The sequence below is a fragment of the Oryctolagus cuniculus genome, chromosome 13 (assembly GCF_964237555.1).
Source record: "Oryctolagus cuniculus chromosome 13, mOryCun1.1, whole genome shotgun sequence".
NCBI lineage: Eukaryota > Metazoa > Chordata > Mammalia > Lagomorpha > Leporidae > Oryctolagus > Oryctolagus cuniculus.
Genome location: NC_091444.1, coordinates 45110164 through 45131200, shown reverse-complemented (window position 1 = coordinate 45131200; position 21037 = coordinate 45110164). Strand labels below are relative to the sequence as shown.

Here is a 21037-nt window from a genome sequence, read left to right as displayed (position 1 = left end):
AAAAAATTTTAAAAGCATTTTTTAATTTATTCTTTCTTAAAATCGACTGCAAGACTTATAAGCCTCTTTCAGTGTAGAACTTTAAAGTTTTCCTCAGTGTCCTTTCAGAGGACTGCAGAGTAGATCTCACTAAATATTAAACCCCAACTCAGCAACTAGGTTAGAATCTGTTGTCTTAGGACTGACGCTGTGATGTAGTGGGTAAAGCAGCTGCCTGCAGTGCCGGTATCCCATATAGGCACCAGTTCGAGACCCAGCTGCTCCACTTCTGATCCAGTTCTCTGCTATGGCCTGGGAAAGCAGTAGAAGATGGCCCAAGTCCTTGGGCCCCTGCACCCACGTGGGAGACCCAGAAGAAGCTCTTGGCTCCTGGCTTCAGATCAGCACAGCTCCAGCCCTTGAGGCCAACTGGGGAGTGAACCAGCGGATGGAAGACCTTGCTCTCTCTCTGCCTCTCATTCTCTCTCTGTGTAACTCTGACTTTCAAATATATAAATAAATCTTTTTTAAAAAAGAATCTGTTGTCTTAAGAATTATAAAGTAAGTAATTCGGTTGTCTGTGTTGGAAAATTAAGCAGCCCGTAAAGACCAGACTACCGTACTTTCCAGTAGCTGCACATGCTACAAAATAACTCATTTTTTAAAAAAAAAAATCATATAAACATTGCTACAGGTCTCCTCAAAGTAAATTGTATTTTTCTTTTCATCATTACCATGGTCTTAGAGACATGTTTCCTTGGAATAGTATAATTCTAACAAATCAGTAGGAAAAAAGATAGAATAACCAAGAGTAAGTTGAATTCCATATTACTGTGAGAGAGGGAGTTAAATTACACATTTCACTATTTCTCATAAGTTCCAGGTGAGAAACAATGCAAATAGTCTTGGGAACATGTCAACTCCTGGCATTTTATGTGCAATAAATGCCAGTGCCAGACAGGTGTGCAATAAGGAAGATATTTATCATTTTTGTCTGCATGTGTTTCAGCAATCAAAGCAGCAATCTGCCTTTCTGCATGCTATAACTGGTACATTAGTTAATATCTGCATAAGGATATAATATTTCCTTTACAAAGGTAGAATTTTGAATGAACATAACCTAATTGTTTTTAAGGTATTGCCATCAAAATTCTAAAAATAAGACCTCATTATTCCTAATCCTTTATTTGTTCCATATAAATTTAATCATCAAAATATATAAATAAAATACATTTAGGAAAATAGGAAACAAGTTGGAAAGGGGACTTCTGTGTGTAGAATGTAACAGGTCATGTCTGAGCATTCTCTATGTGCCATCTTATTTAAATCTTGACTCACCTCTATTCAATAGTTTGAGTGGATGATGTACAAAATGAAGTTGAGAATAAAGTTTGCTAGGGATCACACTGCAAGTCGCAGAACTATGAGCTGAAAAAGGCTTGACACATTCCCCATAGCACTATTACCCTTTATGTAGTATATACCCATATAAGAGTATTTCTAATGTTAACAATGTATATTCTTGAATTTGATCTTAAGATGTTTAATTTTGTTTAAAAATTTGAAAATTGTAACAGCATTTTATACAATAAAACTAAAATAAAATGCCTGTAATTAAATTGTAAATCTTTGCAAAAGAACTTGCTTTGGGTAAATTCCAAGGAATGGGATGGCTGGGTTGTATGGTAGTTATATTCAGGTTTCTGTGGAATCTCCAAACTGACTTCCATAGTGGCTTTACCCGTTTGCATTCCCACCAACAGTGGGTTAGTGTCCCTTTTTCCCCACATCCTCCCCAGCATCTGTTGTTGGTAGATTTCTGAATGTGAGCCATTCTAACTGGGGTGAGGTGAAACCTCATTGTGGTTTTGATTTGCATTTCCCTGATTGCTAGTGATCCTGAACATTTTTTCATGTGTCTGTTGGCCATTTGGATTTCCTCTTTTTTTTTTTTTTTTTTTTTTTAAACTTTTATTTAATGCATATAAATTTCCAAAGTACGACTTATGGATTACAATGGCTTTCCCCCCATACCGTCCCTCCCACCCACAACCCTCCCCTTTCCCACTCCCTCTCCCCTTCCATTCACATCAAGATTCATTTTCGATTATCTTAATATACAGAAGATCAGCTTAGTATACATTAAGTATGGATTTCAACAGCTTGCTCCCACACAGAAACATAAAGTGAAAAATAATAGATGATTTTTTTAAATGATGATGAAATCAGAGCAGACCTATTGTCATGTTTAATCCCAGTGAGAGTCAAGTTGGGAATTGATAATTTCTTTCTTTCTTTTTTTTTTTTTTTTTTTTTTTTTTTTACAGAGGATCAGTTTAGTATGCATTAAGTAAGGATTTCAACAGTTTGCACCCCCATAGAAACACAAAGTGAAATATATTGTTTGAGTACTCGTTATAGCATTAAATCTCAATGTACAGCACATTAAGGACAGAGATCCTACATGAGGAGTAAGTGCACAGTGACTCCTGTTGTTGACTTTACCAATTGACACTCCTGTCTATGGCATCAGTAATCTCCCTATGCTCCAGTCATGAGTTTCCAAGGCTATGGAAGCCCTCTGAGTTCTCCAACTCTTATCTTGTTTAGACAAGGTCATAGTCAAAGTGGAGGTTCTCTCCTCCCTTCAGAGAAAGGTACCTCCTTCTTTGATGGCCTGTTCTTTCCACTGGGATCTCACTCGCAGAGATCTTTTGCCAGAGTGTCTTGGCTTTCCATGCCTGAAATACTCTCATGAGCTTTTCAGCCAGCTCCGAATGCCTTTAGGGCTGATTCTGAGGCCAGAGTGCTATTTAGGACATCTGCCATTCTATGAGTCTGCTGAGTATCTCACTTCCCATGTTGGATCACTCTCCCCTTTATTTACTCCATCAGTTAGCGTTAGCAGGTACTAGACTTGTCTATGTGCTCCCTTTGACTCCCAGTCCCTTCACCATGACCAACTGTGAACTGAAACTGATCACCTGGAACAGTGAGATGGCATTGGTACATGCCACCTCGATGGGATTGAATTGGAATCCCCTGGTATGCTTCCAACTCCACCACTTGGGGCAAGTCAGCCTGAGCATGTCCCAAATTATACATCTCTTCCCTCTCCCATTCCCACCACCATGTTCAACAGGGATCACATTTCAGTTAATTTTCAACACTTAAGAATAACTGTGCATCAATTACAGATCTAAACCAGTCATATTAAGTAGAACAGATAAAAAAACTACAAAGAGGGATAATGTATTTAGTTGTTCATTAACAGTCAGGGCTATGCTGATCAAGCCACCATTTCCCATAGTGTCCACCTCACTCCAACAGGTTTCCCTCTTGGTGTTCAGTCAGTCGTCACCGATCAGGGAGAACATATGGTATTTGTCCCTTTGGGACTGGCTTATTTCACTCAGCATGATGTGTTCCAGATTCCTCCATTTTGTTGCAAATGACTGGATTTCGTTGTTTCTTACTGCAGTATAGTATTCTAAAGAGTACATATCCCATAATTTCTTTATCCAGTCTATCGTTGATGGGCATTTAGGTTGGTTCCAGGTCTTAGCTATTGTGAATTGAGCTGCAATAAACATTAGGGTGCAGACCTCTTTTTTGTTTGCCAATTTAAATTCCTTTGGGTAAATTCCAAGGAGTGCGATGGCTGGGTCGAACGGTAGGGTTATCTTCAGGTTTCTGAGGAATCTCCAGACTGACTTCCATAGTGGCTTGACCAGTTTGCATTCCCACCAACAGTGGGTTAGTGTCCCTTTTTCCCCACATCCTCGCCAGCATCTGTTGTTGGTAGATTTCTGCATGTGAGCCATTCTAACCGGGGTGAGGTGAAACCTCATTGTGGTTTTGATTTGCATTTCCCTGATTGCCAATGACCTTGAACATTTTTTCATGTGCCTGTTGGCCATTTGGATTTCCTCTTTTGAAAAATGTCTATTGAGGTCCTTGGCCCATCTCTTAAGTGGGTTGTTGGTTTTGTTTTTGTGGAGTTTCTTGATCTCTTTGTAGATTCTGGTTATTAACCCTTTATCTGTTGCATAGTTTGCAAATATTTTTTCCCATTCTGTCGGTTGTCTTTTCACTCTCCTGACTGTTTCTTTTGCAGTACAGAAACTTCTCAATTTGATGCAATCCCAATAGTTGATTTTGGCTTTGACTGCCTGTGCCTCCCGGGTCTTTTCCAGAAATTCTTTGCCTGTGCCAATATCTTGAAGGGTTTCTCCAATGTTCTCTAGTAACTTGATGGTGTCAGGTCGTAGATTTAGGTCTTTAATCCATGTGGAGTGGATTTTTGTGTAAGGTGTAAGGTAGGGGTCTTGCTTCATGATTCTGCACGTGGAAATCCAATTTTCCCAGCACCATTTATTGAATAGACTGTCCTTGCTCCAGGAATTAGTTTTAGATCCTTGATCAAATATAAGTTGGCTGTAGATGTTTGGGTTGATTTCTGGTGTTTCAATTCTGTTCCATTGGTGTATCCATCTGTTTCTGTACCAGTACCATGTTGTTTTAATTACAACTGCCCTGTAGTATGTCCTGAAATCTGGTATTGTGATGCCTCCGGCTTTGTTTTTGTTGTACAAGATTGCTTTAGCTATTCGAGGTCTCTTGTGCCTCCATATAAATTTCAGCACCATTTTTTCCAGATCTGAGAAGAAGGTCTTCGGTATCTTGATTGGTATTGCATTGAATCTGTAAATTGCTTTTGGGAGAATGGACATTTTGATGATATTGATTCTTCCAATCCATGAGCATGGAAGATTTTTCCTTTTCTTGGTATCCTCTTCTATTTCTTTCTTTAAGGTTTTGTAATTTTCATCGTAGAGATCTTTAACGTCTTTGGTTAAGTTTATTCCAAGGTATTTGATTGTTTTGAATGATGTCTATTGAGGTCCTTGGCCCATCTCTTAAGTGGGTTGTTGTGGGGGAGGCTAAATCCAGAGAGGCCTAGAGGAAATTTCCTGAGCCTGCCTCGAATTTGAAAACCTGTCTTTAAGTTTCAAATCCCTGGCAGTAAAAGACCCAGCCCCAGGGCCCTTTTGCCTAATGATCATTAAGGTGGTATAATAGGAGTGACTAAAACCCTTTCACATCATATCACCCCACCCCTTGCCCGCATCCACTTGCTCTGTACCACAGCTATATACACACCTCCCTTTTATAATAAAGTGAGATCCTGCTTTGACTGGGCTCCCCACCGCATCTGATTGTCCCCAGAGGTTTGGGGAAGGTTGAGTGGCAGGTGGCGCACTTCCCCTCCTCGACCAAGGCAAGCTGCAGGCAGCCTGCCTAATTCTCCTGTGGTAAGGAGGAAGAGTCACCACAGTTGTTGTGGAATTTCTTGATCACTTTGTAGATTCTGGCTATTAACCCTTTATCGGTTGCATAGTTTGCAAATATTTTTTCCCATTCTGCTGGTTACCTCTTCACTTTCCTGACAGTTGTTTTGCAGTACAGAAACTTCTCAACTTGATGCAATCCCAATTGTTAAGTTTGGCTTTGACTGCCTGTGCCTCCAGGGTCTTTTCCAAGATATCTTTGCCTGTGCCTATATCTTGCAGAGTTTCTCCAATGTTCTCTAATAACTTGATGGTATCTGGTCATAAATTTAGGTCTTTAATCCATGTTGAGTGGATTTTTGTGTAAGGTGAAAGGTAGGGGTCTTGCTTCAAGCTTCTGCACATGGAAATCCAGTTTTCCCAGCACCATTTATTGAATAGACTGTCCTTGCTCCAGGAATTGGTTTTAGATACATGATCAAATGCAAGTTGGCTGTAGATGTTTGTATTGATTTCTGGTGTTTCTATTCTGTTCCATTGGTGTATCCATCTGTTTCTGTACCAGAACCATGCTGTTTTGATTACAACTGCCCTGTAGTATGTCCTGAAATCCGGTATTGTTATGCCTCTGGCTTAGTTTTTGTTGTACAAGATTGTTTTAGCTATTCGAGGTCTCCTGTGCCTCCATACGAATTTCAACATCATTTTTTCCAGATCTGAGAAGAATGTCTTTGGTATTTTGATTGGTATCACCTTGAATCTATAAATTGCTTTTGGGAGAATGGACATTTTTTTTTTTTTTGACAGGCAGAGTGGACAGTGAGAGAGAGAGACAGAGAGAAAGGTCTTCCTTTGCTGTTGGTTCACCCTCCAATGGCTGCTGCGGCCGGCACACTGCGGCCGACGCATCGCGCTGATACGAAGCCAGGAGCCAGGTGCTTCTCCTGGTCTCCCATGCAGGTGCAGGGCCCAAGAATTTGGGCCATCCTCCACTGCACTCCCGGGCCATAGCAGAGAGCTGGACTGGAAGAGGGGCAACCGGGACAGAATCTGGCACCCCGACCGGGACTAGAACGCGGTGTGCTTCCTCCTGGTCTCCCATGCAGGTGCAGGGGCCCAAGCACTTGGGCCATCCTCCACTGCTATCCCAGGCCACAGCAGAGAGCTGGACTGGAAGAGGAGCAACCAGGACTAGAACTGGCACCCATATGGGATGCCGGTGCCGCAGACAGAGGATTAACCAAGTGAGCCACAACGCCGGCCCCTTTGCCATGAATTTCAAAGTCATCACAGATCATTAAAACTATAATATCACATTCTTCATCATTAGTTTGACAAATATATAAAACAAAGCTTCACAATACTATATTTGTAGCAATACTGATCCACACAGGCACCTCTCTCCTTTTTAAAACAATTTTATCCTGTCCTGTAAGGATTTCTGTAGTTCAAGAATTTGTTTTTGAAAACTTCTAAATGTTCTTATCATAAATTTGTTGAAATCCGAATCTTGTATTTCTTCTATCTCATCATCGTCAACAACAGGAGTCACTGTGTACTTACTCCTCATGTAGGATCTCTGTCCTTATTGTGTTGTTCAATGTGAATTAATGCTATACCTAGTACTGAAACAGTATTTTACACTTTGTGTTTCTGTGTGGGTGCAAACTGATGAAATCTTTACTTAATATATACTAAATCGATCTTCTGTATATAAAGATAATTGAAAATGAATCCTGATGTGAATGCAGGGAGCAGGAGATGGGAGGGTTGCAGGTGGGAGGGAAATTATTGGGGGGAAAAGCCATTGTAATCCATAAACTGTACTTTGGAAATTTATATTTACTAAATAAAAGTTTACAAAATAAAAAATAAAACAATTTTAGCTCCCACATTTAAAAGAGAACCTGCAATATTTGTGTACGGCTTTTTTCAATCAATATGATATCCTCCAGTTGCATCCACTTTACTACAAATGACAAAGTTTCATTTTTTATAGCTGAATACTATTCCATTGTGTATGTGCCACATTTTCTTTATCAATTCATCTGATGATGGACACCTTGGTTACTTCCAAATTTGGGCTATTGTGAACAGTGCTGTTATAAACATGGTGGTGCAGGTATCTCTTTGATACAATATGTTCCTGTCTTTTGGTTGTTTGCTTATTTGTTTCTCTGTGTGTCATATTTTAGCCATTCTGACAGGGGTGAGGCAATAACTCATTGTAGTTTTGAATTGTATTTCCCTGATGACAAGTGGTCTTGAGCATTTTCTCATATCTTCACTGGCCATTTGTACTTTTGAGACTGTCTAATGAGTTTCTTAACTGGAATGGTTGGTGTTTTGTTGTTGAGTTTAAGTTTCTGATATATTCAGGATATTAAGCCTTTGTCAGATTGGTGGTTTGCAAATATTTTCCCCAACTTGCAGTTGGTAAATAATTTAAGATATATTCATTATGTTCAGCATCTTACTAATTATGTTGATCAAATATTATGTATCTTTACTTACAAGAGTGTAGAATGGAATCACTGGGGGAGGCATCAGATATTCTCAACTGTATATCAATAATACTCATAAATACACTAATTAGAATGTATTGGAAAATAGGCTGGCACTGCGGCTCAACAGGCTAACCCTCTGCCTAGCAGCACCAGCACACCGGGTTCTAGTCCCGGTCGGGGCGCCGGATTCTGTCCCGGTTGCCCCTCTTCCAGGCCAGCTCTCTGCTATGGCCAGGGAGTGCAGTGGAGGATGGCCCAAATGCTTGGGCCCTGCACCCCATGGGAGACCAGGAAAAGCACCTGGCTCCTGGCTTCGGATCAGGGCTGTGCGCCGGCCGCAGCGCGCCGGCCGCAGCAGCCATTGGAGGGTGAACCAACAGCAAAGGAAGACCTTTCTCTCTCTCTCTCTCTCTCTCTCTCACTGTCCAATCTGTCAAAAAAAAAAAAAAAAAGAATGTATTGGAAAATGAAAATAGTTTCCAAAAGGACTCTATAAACCAGAGTCATGTACAAGTAAGATTTTAAGTTCTTAAATACACTAATCACTCTTTGATCTGTGTCCTCTTTTAGTAATATCATTCAAATTATAAAACAAATACATTTAAAATTTTTCTGATAGATTAGGTTTTTAGATTTCACATTGATGTGCAGAATATTAAGGCATTAGGTGTTTGTTATAATAGATTGTTTTCTTTCCCTCCATTAGAGATGTCTTTGTCTTTTAAGAGATTTTTAGCCTTTCTGCTATCCTACAAGGTACTTTTCTAATATTTCAAAAGTTTTCTATAGTTGTGATACACATTCAAAGTTATTAGAATACTCAAAAAAAAAAATCCATTGTAGACTTTATGTCCAAAGATTTGGTTGGTTACTGGCCAATCTTTTGAAATCAGTTCCTATTCCCCGGAGAGTAATTTAGACATCCAAGTTTATAGCACAAGCTGGATAATAACACTACTCATAAGTCATGGAGCAGATCCTAGCCTCTCTTTAATTAAAACCTAACATTTAAAATCAGCAGACTTGGAATACAGGTTAATTTCTTAACATGTGCAATAAAAGCAAGCAATTAAATGTATAAAGAAATCTTTCCAGTAGAATCACTGTAAAAATTCCGGTTACTTCAAGGGTTTAATCAAGACGTTTTGTTTATTTGCTCAAAGGAGCAGAAAATGTTTTCCTTTCCAAACACAATTTGTGGAACTAATTCAATTTTTTAGCTGAGAGGGATCTGGTAATCTGTTCATCAAAATGCACCCTTTGATACAACTAACCCTCTAAAAGCTTGTGATTGCGTTTGTCTATGTTCCCTATTAAAGAAATATCAAGAGTAAGTTTCCAATGTATTTCTGAACCCGTTAGTATATCAGTTCCTTTTCTAATTACAGATAGAAAGTCCTACAAATATTCATTAACTTAGAGCCTGGATACAAAGATTTATATGAAAGATTTACTTAGATGTTTACATTCTAAAAAACTTTCACTCAGTAACTTCTCTGGGAAAGAAATACATTTTTAATACTACAAATACAATTTAAAACCATAACGCTGGTCTTAACTGATAACCTAATAGATCTCTTTGATATTCAAATGAAAATGTCAATGAAAAAAATTTGAAAGCATTTGGTGCAAAATACACTAAAAATATAGCATAAACTATGCATAAAATAATGATTAAGACAGAACTGTATCCAATTATTTTTGTTCAGTTTGTATGATGAAAGTGGATACTCTAATAACCCACAAATAAAGGAACTAATTAGCATGTAATAGTACGAAGATTGCTCTAAGACATTTAAAATCAATTTTACACAGAAATGTTAAATGTCTGGACAAAACAATGGATCGTAAATCAAAACACTTGGGTTCTAGGACCAACTTTGTCAGTACTAGTTTCATGAACATCACAAAACCTTCACCACTCTTGCTGAGAACTTCAATCACAGAAAGCATTTCTAGGATCTGTTCCAGCATACTTACCTCACAGGGCTTCAGTGAAACCAAGCAGAAATTAGTAAACAAAAATGGCTTTGAAAGTTAGAAGTTCTGAAATGTGAGCTCTTTTTTTTTTTTAAGATGTATTTATTTATTTGAAAGTCAGAGTTACACAGAGAAAGAAGGAGAGGAAGAGAGAGAGGGAGAGAGAGAGAGAGAGAGAGAGTTTTCCAACCGCTGGTTCACTCCCCTACTGGCCCAAACGCGCAGAGCTGTGCCAATCTGAAGCCAGGAGCCAGGAGCTTATTCCAGGTCTCCCATGCGGTTGCAGCGGCCCAAGGACTTGGGCCATCTTCTACTGCTTTCCCAGGCCATAGCAGAGAGCAGGATCAGAAGAGGAGCACAGCCTGCACTGCGGCTCACTAGGCTAATCCTCCGCCTTGCGGCGCTGGCACACCAGATTCTAGTCCCAGTCGGGGCGCCGGATTCTGTCCCTGTTGCCCCTCTTCCAGGCCAGCTCTCTGCTGTGGCCAGAGAGTGCAGTGGAGGATGGTCCAAGTCCTTGGGCCCTGCACCCCGTGGGAGACCAGGATAAGCACCTGGCTCCTGCCTTCGGATCAGCGCGGTGCGCCGGCCGCAGCGGCCATTGGAGGGGGAACCAATGGCAAAAAGGAAGACCTTTTTCTCTGTCTTTCTCTCCCACTGTCCACTCTGCCTGTAAAAGAAAGAAAGAAAGAAAGAAAGAAAGAAAGAAAGAAAGAAAGAGAGAGAGAGAGAGAGAGAGAGAGAGAGAGAGAGAGAGAAAGAAAGGAAGGAAGGAAGGAAGGAAGGAAGGAAGGAAGGAAGGAAGGAAGGAAGGAAGGAAGGAAGGAAGGAAGGAAAAGAAGAGGTGCAGCCAGGTCTTGAACCGGCACCCATATGGGATGCCAGCACTTTAGGCCAGGATGTTAACCCAATGTGCCATAGCACCATCCCCATGATCTCTTATTATATGGAAACTGTTCTTTATATTTCATTTTCAGTGTCAAGAAGGAAATAATATCAAACTGTAGTACAAAATTATGCTAAGGCAAAAAATTTGTCAAACTGCATATTGACAATTTATATTTTTCTCATGTGTGGTGAAATAAGGCAACAAATACACTGTTTTGTGTAATTTTCAGGCCAATCTAAATAGCATATATGTTCAATCAGTTAAGGGTGTTTTAGAAGGTGCTTTTAAGTGTGACTTTATATCCATCAGAAATTTTCAAACACTGACCTCCATCTCCTTTGGGAAATCACTTTATATAAAATATTAAAGCTTTTTAATTGTCACATGATTATTCACTAGAGTCAACACCATACTATGAAATGGACTAAAGAATGGTAGCTTGCCAGATCTGCTCAAATGGACTCTGATCAATATTTTGCTTTTAAAAAAAAAAAAAAAAACTGTTTCCATTTGGTAAATACTTGTTTCCATTTTGTCTTTGAAGATAATTTTTTTCAGATTTATCTCTAGTTACTTCATAAATACTAAAATCCATCAAGTAGTTTTAAATTAATTCTAAATCCTAAGTATTAAGAAAGGAATGCATTTCACTAGTCCAATCATCTTGCCTACCCCTGCTACTGAAATATATGTCCCTGTACATTTCAACACAGAAACACTTACTGAATAAGATTGCTGGAAATAAAGGCAAAATTGAGGAAGCAGAACACTCCCACTTACCACAAATAAAAGAAGTCTCATCTGAATTGTCAGCACAGTCATTCACAAAATCACACAGCCTGTCCTTCGCAATGCAGTGCTTATTAGCACACGTGAATTCTTGAGCAGTGCATTTTCTGTCTGGGCTGGGTAAGGGTGAACAATTTTGAAAGGAAACATCATCCACTGCTACATCGCCCATGTAACTGACACCACGTTTTGCCCTGAAGACGATCTAAGAACAAAAAGAAAATGTCAATTGGAGGTGAAGCTGTCAAACAAGATGTTCAAAACTTGGTGCAAGAACTTAATATTAAAATCAAAATTCAACCTGACAACCACCAAAAATGTTCCCATACTGAATGTGACCCACGAGAAGTTAGGGGTCAAAGTTTACCATTTTCAACACCTAAAAATGCGAATGTGGCAATACAATTGTCTTACATTTAGCATTTTTAGGCTACAGGGTCAATAACATTGGCACCAGTCAACAACCCACACTGATGCCCCTGCTGTCTCTAGATCCAAAACAGGGTCTGCACATTCCTTAGAGCCTCATCACACAAGGAAGCAGCTCAATCAGTCGAAATGAATTAGAAGAAAAAATATACAAGCACATCCTTTATTTCACTCAATTCTTCCCACTCTTGAGGTCCATGCCCACCTGAATAGTTTGAAAGCTCAAAGATGGTAAAACTCAATACCATGAGATTTTTTTTTTGTAAATTGGCCACATCTTTTGAATTTAAATGACTTTGGTTAGTCTTTGATTAATGTATGTGATAGACATAATCCTCATATGTCATGTTACCTGGCCTCAATTTCCCACATACATGACTTGGCAGAAGTAATGAAAAATAATGAATCACTGAAGCTTTCAACAATCCTATCTTTATTTTGTAACAATACCACTGCTTGGATCAACAGTGGACACTGTTCATGGAACTGAAGTCTCATTATTAGGTTTATGAGATCTAAATGGAATTACTTCATTGTCTCCATGACATTCCATTAAAAGTTAAAACATTAACACATGACATATTCATAGATTTCAAAGAAAACTTGGATCAAGCGTACCTTAGCTATTTCATACAAAATATTTACTGATACCAATCTCCTAAACCCCTCTTGATCAATCCTAAGTAACTTTTTCTTGAAAGAATTTGAAAATGATGTATAATTTATACTACTATGCGAGTTAGTATTATTTCCCTTTTAAAGTGAGAGGGCAGTATAGTTAAAATTGTGCCTTCCATACTAGCTAAATAAAAATACAGGTTTTTGCACAATGAATTTACATAAAAAGAATAAATTATTCTTCACAGAAGATGAGATAGAAAAGAAAAATAAATTTTAAGGCAGTTGAAGTATTTGGGAATAACTAAGATGTGAAACTAGGAAGAATAAACAGGACTACACCCTGTCTTAGAAGAGAATTTGGGCCAGGCGAGCGGGTAACGCTGTTCCACAACGAGAAAGATACACTACTATTTGGATAATCTGAACATTTAACTCATCAGCTTTTCACTATGAAGTATTTCTATCCAGTAGTCAAAAGTTTAGCTGTCTGCCATGTCCAAGTGATGTTGACTGGAATTCCACAATTAATACTGATTACTGTGAAGTATTTTTTAAGAAGAAAAATGATGATGCATCTTTTTCAGGTAGAATAAAATCAGATACATATTTTACTTAAGATTTGGCAGTAATATGCATAACAATTGGACTGTAGACTATGTGGACTCTGGATGGCTGCCTGTGTTTAAAGTCTGTCTCTGCCATTTTGTAGTTACATAAACTAGGGCAACTTACTTAACTTCAACATAGTTCTCCATAGAGCTAACAGTATATGCCTCATAGGATTATTCTGAAAACAAGACATTTAAAGTTTCAAGCAAAATGTAGCACTCAGTATGTAGTAATTGCTTTAGATGTGATTGCACCAATTATAAAAAAAATCGATTAAATATTTAAATTTGAGTTTTCCCAAATAAAACAATTCAAGTTTCCTAGTGATGTTTTGGCATGCAATGTCTAAAAATAGATTATGCTTTTTCTTAACAGTTGGAAACATTCTCTGAGGCTAAAGGTAACACTGTTTTAAGAATGGAGGAAGAATCATTAGCAGTGTGGGGACTCATCTCTGTATCTACTGGGCAAGTGTAATGTACTTGCACATAGCAAGGTCTCAATTTTTTACTATAGAAATGAGTGACCCACATCAAACAGTGAATGTCCACTAGCTATTAACATTTGGTTTTAACTTTCTAGCAATGTGGATATACTTCATTCAATTTCAACATGTGAAAAGCTAAAATTGCAGAAATGTTAAGTAATTTATTCCACACACTGAAGCTCCCCTTAATGTTCTTTTGAACATGATTTCACTATAAACATTCAAGCATGCATCACTTAACAATGGGGATACATTTTGAGAAATGTATCACTAAGCAATTTCATTGTCGTGGGAACATCAGAGAGAGTGCTTACACAAACTAAGCCATGACATTGATAGGCAACATAATTCCAAAGGCCACCATCATTTACATGTTCCATCATTGACCTAAACATCACTATGCAGCACAGGACTGTATTCTATGTGCACAGAACTAGTTACGGAGGTCACTACCCAGTGTGCAACCCTACCCCTGACAGCAGCAGAGATCTCCACATGTTCTTGCTGAGGATTCTTCCTGTCTAAATTTAAAGCTCCTAGAGACTGAAGAGTTATAATCCTTCTAATAGTAAAATTCTTACTGTGTAAGGCCATTAAATTAATGTATAATTTCTTCAAATTCAACTTATTTTTATCTACTTCAATTGTCTGCAAATGATTCACAGGTAAACTAGATTGCAGTGAAAGGCAATATATATATATATATACACACATATGTGAATGGGATTTCATATTCCTGTCACTCCAAGAAACCGGCCATAATGCTGGGTCAATGCCTTTATGCAGTTCTATGCAATCCATGTTTCCATGGCAGTTGAAAGGGGCTGACATGTCAGAGAATGTTCACAACTGTTCATGCAATTACTCAACATTCAAAATCAACTTGCTATTCCTGTTACACATGAAGAACAGTGGAAATGCAGTTTTTAACAAGCATCTTATCCATTCTAACTAGAGATGATTATTTCTAAATTCATGAAATTAAGCCTAAAAATTAAAAAATAAAATATTTCCTATTTAAAAGGCTCTTACTTTGCTTATTCAAATTTTAATTTTAAGTCTTATCTTCAAAGAAAATTCCCAACAAAATCACGGCCCATATATCCCTTCCTTTTTTCATAATCCATAAAAAAATAGAACCTATACCAAATACCTTGGCACATTATTATTTTGATTTTAAATATTTTAATTACTATACGACTTGAACTTTATTTTATGTGTATAGTTCTCATCCTACCAATAATATAATACATGGAGACAAATATGGCATCACATATTATTATATTTCTCAATATTCTGAATTAGGTAAATTACCTATAATGAAGTTTAATCACACACTGTTTTCACACACTGCCTTTTCAATCAGGTTTGAAATAATTTAATTACTCTACAGTCTCAGAATATACTTGCCAAATAGAGCAAAGTATAGAAAGCTAATGCAGAGGGAAGACGATTGCTGCTCAATTTAAATATTCCAAGAAGTATTATTATCTAATTCTAAGAAATTAGATCATTCTAGAATTCTAAGTACCTGAGGGAAAACCCCACCTGTAATGTTGTCTTAAGTCTATGCATTCATATTTCACGATAGAAAGGGAATGGCAGGACAGGACTGGAGTGAAGGAAATAAATCAAGATTAAGAGGGGTGGAGAATCTTCCTCCTCACATAACCAATTAAAATTACAAACCTGTGTGTACAAATGAGTGCCTAAAAACACTTCCACTTTCTTCCACTGTGCACCCTGCCGGCCAGTCTGAGCCCAAAGTTTAGAAGTAACGTTGCCTTTCTTAATGAGCACCTATGGAGACAAACGAGGTAAACAAAGTTGAAATATTTTCAATAGTTTTCTAAGTGATTGTCAAGAACTTGAATATCCACATGATGTTGCTGAGATAAGAGCTGAGAGTCTTCATTAAGCACTTTATTTTTCTTTTTGACAGGCACACAGTGAGAGAGAGAGAGAGAGAGAGAGAGAGAAAGGTCATCCTTTGCCTTTGGTTCACCCTCCAATGGCCGCCGCGGCCCACATCACGCTGATCCGAAGGCAGGAGCCAGGTGCTTCTCCTGGTCTCCCATGGGGTGCAGGACCCAAGCACTTGGGCCATCCTCCACTGCACTCCCGGGCCATAGCAGAGAGCTGGCCTGGAAGAGGGGCAACCGGGACAGAATCCGGAGCCCCGACTGGGACTAGGACCCGGTGTGCCAGCACCACAGGCGGAGGATTAGCCTATTGAGGCGCAGAGCCGGCCAAGCACTTTTGTTTTGTACCATAAATTAGGGCATTTGTGCTCCCAGAGAATCCTACAAGCCTTATGTAATAAGGGTATACAGTGTTGCTAGTCCCAAGATATATATGTTAGCTAGTCCAATCTAATTAAGAACTCAACTATATTACATTTTTAAAAAGCTTATAGTAGTAGCAATTGATATTTTATGAGATATTATTTGTATCATTAGATGATGAATAATGGAGTTTCATACTAAAATGCTCTTTTGAGAATGACCTTCATTATTCTATGTGTTTCAATGGGCTTTAATATTACAGTGTGAGCCCATTCAACTTTAACAGCTCAGATGGGTGATATTAGTGGACATCCATCTGTACTGGGACTCTAGGAGCCCCCCGTCCAAGAGCCTTGGAGCCAACATAACCACATTAGTACCAGCAAGAGGAATTCAGATCTGTCTTATCAGCCAAATTATCACAGGTCTTCTTTAAGACTGAAAAAAGCCATCAAGAGCACAATTGAAATAGTAAACAGAAAAATCTCACAGTGTAAAAAGACGGCTTATTATTTCACAGAATTGCTTTACTTTTTATTTATAAAAAGGGAACGAATTTCATTAATTTTATATATACAGTTGTAAGAGAATAATGATACTTCCCACCTCACTCCCACCCTCCCTCCTCCTTCTTTTCTCATTTTCTTTTAATTTTCTAGTGACATACTTTCAATTTACTTTATAATCACAAGTTTAACCCTCTCCTAAGTAAGGGATTAATAAAGTAGTAGGTAGAAAAACCACAGATGCTCCAGAGTATGGAAAGGACTATAACAATAATAAAATCTCAAAAAGTCAATTTTGCTCATACACACCATATATTTTGTACTTTCCATATCAGGGAAAACATGATATTTCTCTTTCTAGGACTGTCTTATTTCACTAAGTATAGCAGTCTCCAATTGCATTCATTCTGTTGACAAAGACAGGATTTCATTCTTTTTTATGGCTGAGTAGTAATCTATACTATATGTAAATATACGTATACACACATATGTGTATTTAATTACACACATATACAATTTATCTGGTCATCAGTTTATGGTCATGTGAGTTGATTCCATATTTTAGCTATTGTAAATTGAGTTACAATAAACACAGAGATACAGATAGCTCTTTCATATGCTGATTTCATTTCATTTGGGTAAGTTTCCAGGAGTGAGATGGCTGAGGCATATGGTATTTCTATTTTTTGATTTCTGAACAATCTTCATAGTTTCTTCCATGATGGCTATACTAGCTTACATTTCTACCAATAGTGCATGAAGGTATCTTTTTCCGCCACATCCTTGCCAGTATGTTACTTGACTTTTAGATGATAACTATTCTAACTGGGCTGAGGTGAAACTTCAGCGTGGTTTTTATTTTCATCTGCCTGATGACTAGTGATCCTGAGCATCTTTTCATCTGTTTTAGGCCATTTGAATTTCATACCTTAAAAAATGCCTGTTCATATCCTTAGCCTGTTTCTTAACTGGATTGCTTGTTTTGTTGAGTTTCTTGAGCTCCTTATATAACAAGGATATTAGTCCTCTACTGTGTAATTTGCTAATATTTTCTCCTATTCTGTAACATGCCTCTTTGTTGAGAATCTACTTTGCTGTGCAGAAGCTTCTTAGCTTGATATAATCCCATTTGTCTATTTCTGCCTTTATTGTGTGCGCCTTGGGGTCTTGCCCAGAAGTCTTTGCCTATGCCAATGTCTTACAGAGTTCTCCTGATGTTCTCCATATTAGTTGGTTGCAAATGTGTGAATTTCAAGGGTGTCTAATATATTCCATTTGTCCACCTGTCTATTCTTGTGCCAGTACCAGGATGTCTTGATTAAAATGATCATGTAATATGTCTTAAAGTATGGTGCTGTGATGCCTCAAACTTTATTTTTATTGTTTAAGATTGCTTTAGCTATTCAGGGTCTCTTGTGATTCCATATAAATTTATGGGTCATTTGCTCTAGATCTAAGAAGAATGTCTTTAGTATTTTGATTGGGATCACATTGAATCTGTAAATTGCTTTGCGTAATATGGACATTGTGATGATTTCAATTCTTCCAATTCATGTATATGGAAGACTTTTACATTTTCTGGTGTTTTCTCATATTTCTTTAACATTCTGTAATTTTCATTGCAGAGAACTTTCACATCTTTGGCTCGATTTCTCTCAAGGTATTTAAATTTTTGCAGCCATTTTGAGCGGAGCTGATTTTACAGGTTGCTTCTCAGTCATGGCTATACTTGGCTGTCCCTGTCCTTCTGCAAAACACATACTTTTGGTCATTTTATATATAACTCTGTAAATCTCAAACACTATTTTTAGTTTTTCTAATATTTATGGCATATTTCCAAATATTTTCTCCTACCTCTGATATTCTTTCTGCCTCACCAAATCTGTTAAGGTTTTCCACTACATTTAACATATTGAATTATTTACTTCTAATATTTAAGTTTGATTTTTCTAATCTACCACCCAGAAAAATCACATATCTATGCTGTGTATGGATTTCACTCATGTATTTGCTTCTGTGTTTTTGAGTAATCTTATGATAATTTTTTTTGAATTCCTTTTCATGCCTCTCATCAATCTCTGTTTTCACATTCTAATATTAAAGTGTTGTTGTGTTCCTTTTAGGAATCATATTGTCTCCTTTCTCAATGTTTCTTATAGTTCTACTTTTAAATTTAGGCTTTAGTGGGAACACCTGTTGATTTTCTCATCTGAGAGCTCTTAGCTTAGTGGAGTGCTTGCTCCTTCATTGGATACCCAGAAGCATGTACTGGGTAGGGAAAGGGAGCTCAGGCCAGTGTTCTAGAGTGGGGGAACAGTTCAGAGTTACACACATGTTGGGCAAGGTAAAGTTCCTTTATGATCAGCAGAGTGGAAGGTACGATTACACCTGCTGGCATGATCACAGCCTCAGCCTATCTGCCAAGGTGAGCCAAATGACAACAGTGCTTTTTAAAGATTGTGAAACTAAGATTTTTTTCCAATTAAAAGGTTATGAATCTCTTGACTTTTAAAATTCCAAGTAGTATATAAAGGTTTTTTCTATTTTAACAAAATTCAGGTGAATTATATTATAAAATTAGTTTCATAGTCCTATAAAATTATGCGGATAACAAAAGTGTCAAACTCTTGATATATAAAATCCAGTGTATTTCAACAGTTAGCTAAGTCAAGAAAATATAAATTTTTTACAAAAAAATTGAAAGCATTTGAGGGATACTGAAAGGAATGATTAGGAAGTATATTTTTGTATGAATACCACACTACAATTCAAGTCCTATGTTCAAGCAATATATCAACATTTCATTTAGCCACATAAAAATGATATCATTTAATTATCATTTTAATGATATGTATCATTTTAATTATTTCATAATTGCTTATGAAGTATCAGTGTTTTATAATTTTTTATCTACCAATACAAAATTTTATTCTGAACAAAATTCAAAGATATTTCAGAACATTTAATCTTGGCCACCAAATATACTAGGATAAGTAATTTTCCTAATGATAAACCAATGGCTAGTTATGCTGACTGTTGGGACTAAAATCATTTCAAAAAGCTAATGTACAATAAATACATATAACTTCAACTCCCAAGTCTACCTGGATACATTCATATTATTAACACATATACTCACACACACAATTGTACTTTTATACTGGTTTTGGGTAAAAAAAAGTTTATCTATCTTAAGGGTGACAATTCTATAATTTATCTACCTATTTAATGTCCAATATTTTAAAAACCATTTTAAAAAATACCCTTTGTAAAATTTGGAAAAAAGCAATATTTAATAATGGTCAATTCTAGACTGCAACAATAACAAAACGGGAAGGGAATATATAACATTAAAATTCCAATCAAGCAGTGGACTTAGATGTGGTTAGGTAGTTGGCCTGCCATTCACTTCTCTTTATTGGGGAAACAGGAGGCAGGTAACCCAAGTATCATCTCAATTCAAATAGATCAAACTTTTAGCAAAAAGTTAAATAGGATGGTGGGCAGGGATCAGCATCTATAGATTGCTTCTAGGAAGAAATTCCTAGCCTACAACCTCTAAGGTTCTGGAATTTAGGGGTTTTTTTCTTTTTATTTAATAAAGATAAACTTCCAAAATAAAGCTTATGGATAACAACGGCTTTTTCTCCCCCATAACTTCCCTCCCACCCACAACCCTCCCATCTCCCGCTCCCTCTCCCATTCCATTCACATCAAGATTCATTTTCAGTTCTCTTTATATACAGAAGATCAATTTAACATATATTAAGTAGAAATTTCAACAGTTTGCACCCACACAGCAACATAAAGTGTAAAATACTGTTTGAGTACTCGTTATAGCATTAATTCACATTGGACAGCACATTAAGGACAGAGATCCTACATGAGGAGTAAGTACACAGTGACTCCTGTTGTTGACTTAACAAATTGACACTCTTGTTTATGGCATCAATAATCACCCTAGGCTCTTGTCATGAGCTGCCAAGGCTATGGAAGCCTTTTGAGTTCGCCAACTTTGATCTTATTTAGACAAGGTCATAGTCAAAGTGGAAGTTTGTGGTGGAATGAGAAGGCAATGCCAAGATGGCCACTGGCAAATGAGCGTCAGTTACTCAGGAATGGCTTTGAAAGCCACCTGGCAACGGAGCCGGCCTGGCAACAGGCTGTGATTGGATGGCTTTGAAACCTACATGGCAAACAGAGCCTGCCTGGCAAAAGGCTGTGATTGGTTGGGGTATAGACCACACCTTGACCGGATTGGCTGGTCTTGACTATATAAGCTTTTGTACTTACTGAAATAAATGAGTCTGCTGGCTGCATGCCTCAAGTCCGCTTTCAAGCGACTCCCAGGTTCTGTGTGGTGACTCTGCACCTGTTGCCCCTACCACGCTCCTCCTCTCAAAAACGAATCCACTACAACATTGTTGAGAAATCAACTGCAACAGAGTTCTCTCCTCCCTTCAGAGAAAGGTACCTCCTTCTTAGAAGGACCGTTCTTTCCACTGGGATCTCACTCACAGAGATCTTTCATTTAGGTCTTTTCTATTTTTTTTTTTTTTTTTTTTTTGCCAGAGTGTCTTGGTCCATGCCTATAATACTCTCATGGGCTCTTCAGCCAGATTCGAATGCCTTAAGGGCTGATTCTGAGACCAGAGTGCTGTTTAG

The 21037-nt window shown here is 37.8% G+C and overlaps 1 protein-coding gene across 1 annotated transcript in view; it reads right to left on the bottom strand.

Moving 5' to 3' along the window:
• The window catches only part of MALRD1 (MAM and LDL receptor class A domain containing 1), a 397632-nt gene that overhangs the window by 227482 nt on the left and 149113 nt on the right, over positions 1-21037 (bottom strand). Inside the window, exons 19-20 of the mRNA XM_008268638.4 lie at positions 15271-15381; positions 11427-11640 (exon numbers count right to left, since the gene is read on the bottom strand). Of these exons, the coding sequence (XP_008266860.3) occupies positions 11427-11640; positions 15271-15381 (325 nt within the window). The remainder of the gene's footprint in view (positions 1-11426; positions 11641-15270; positions 15382-21037) is intronic.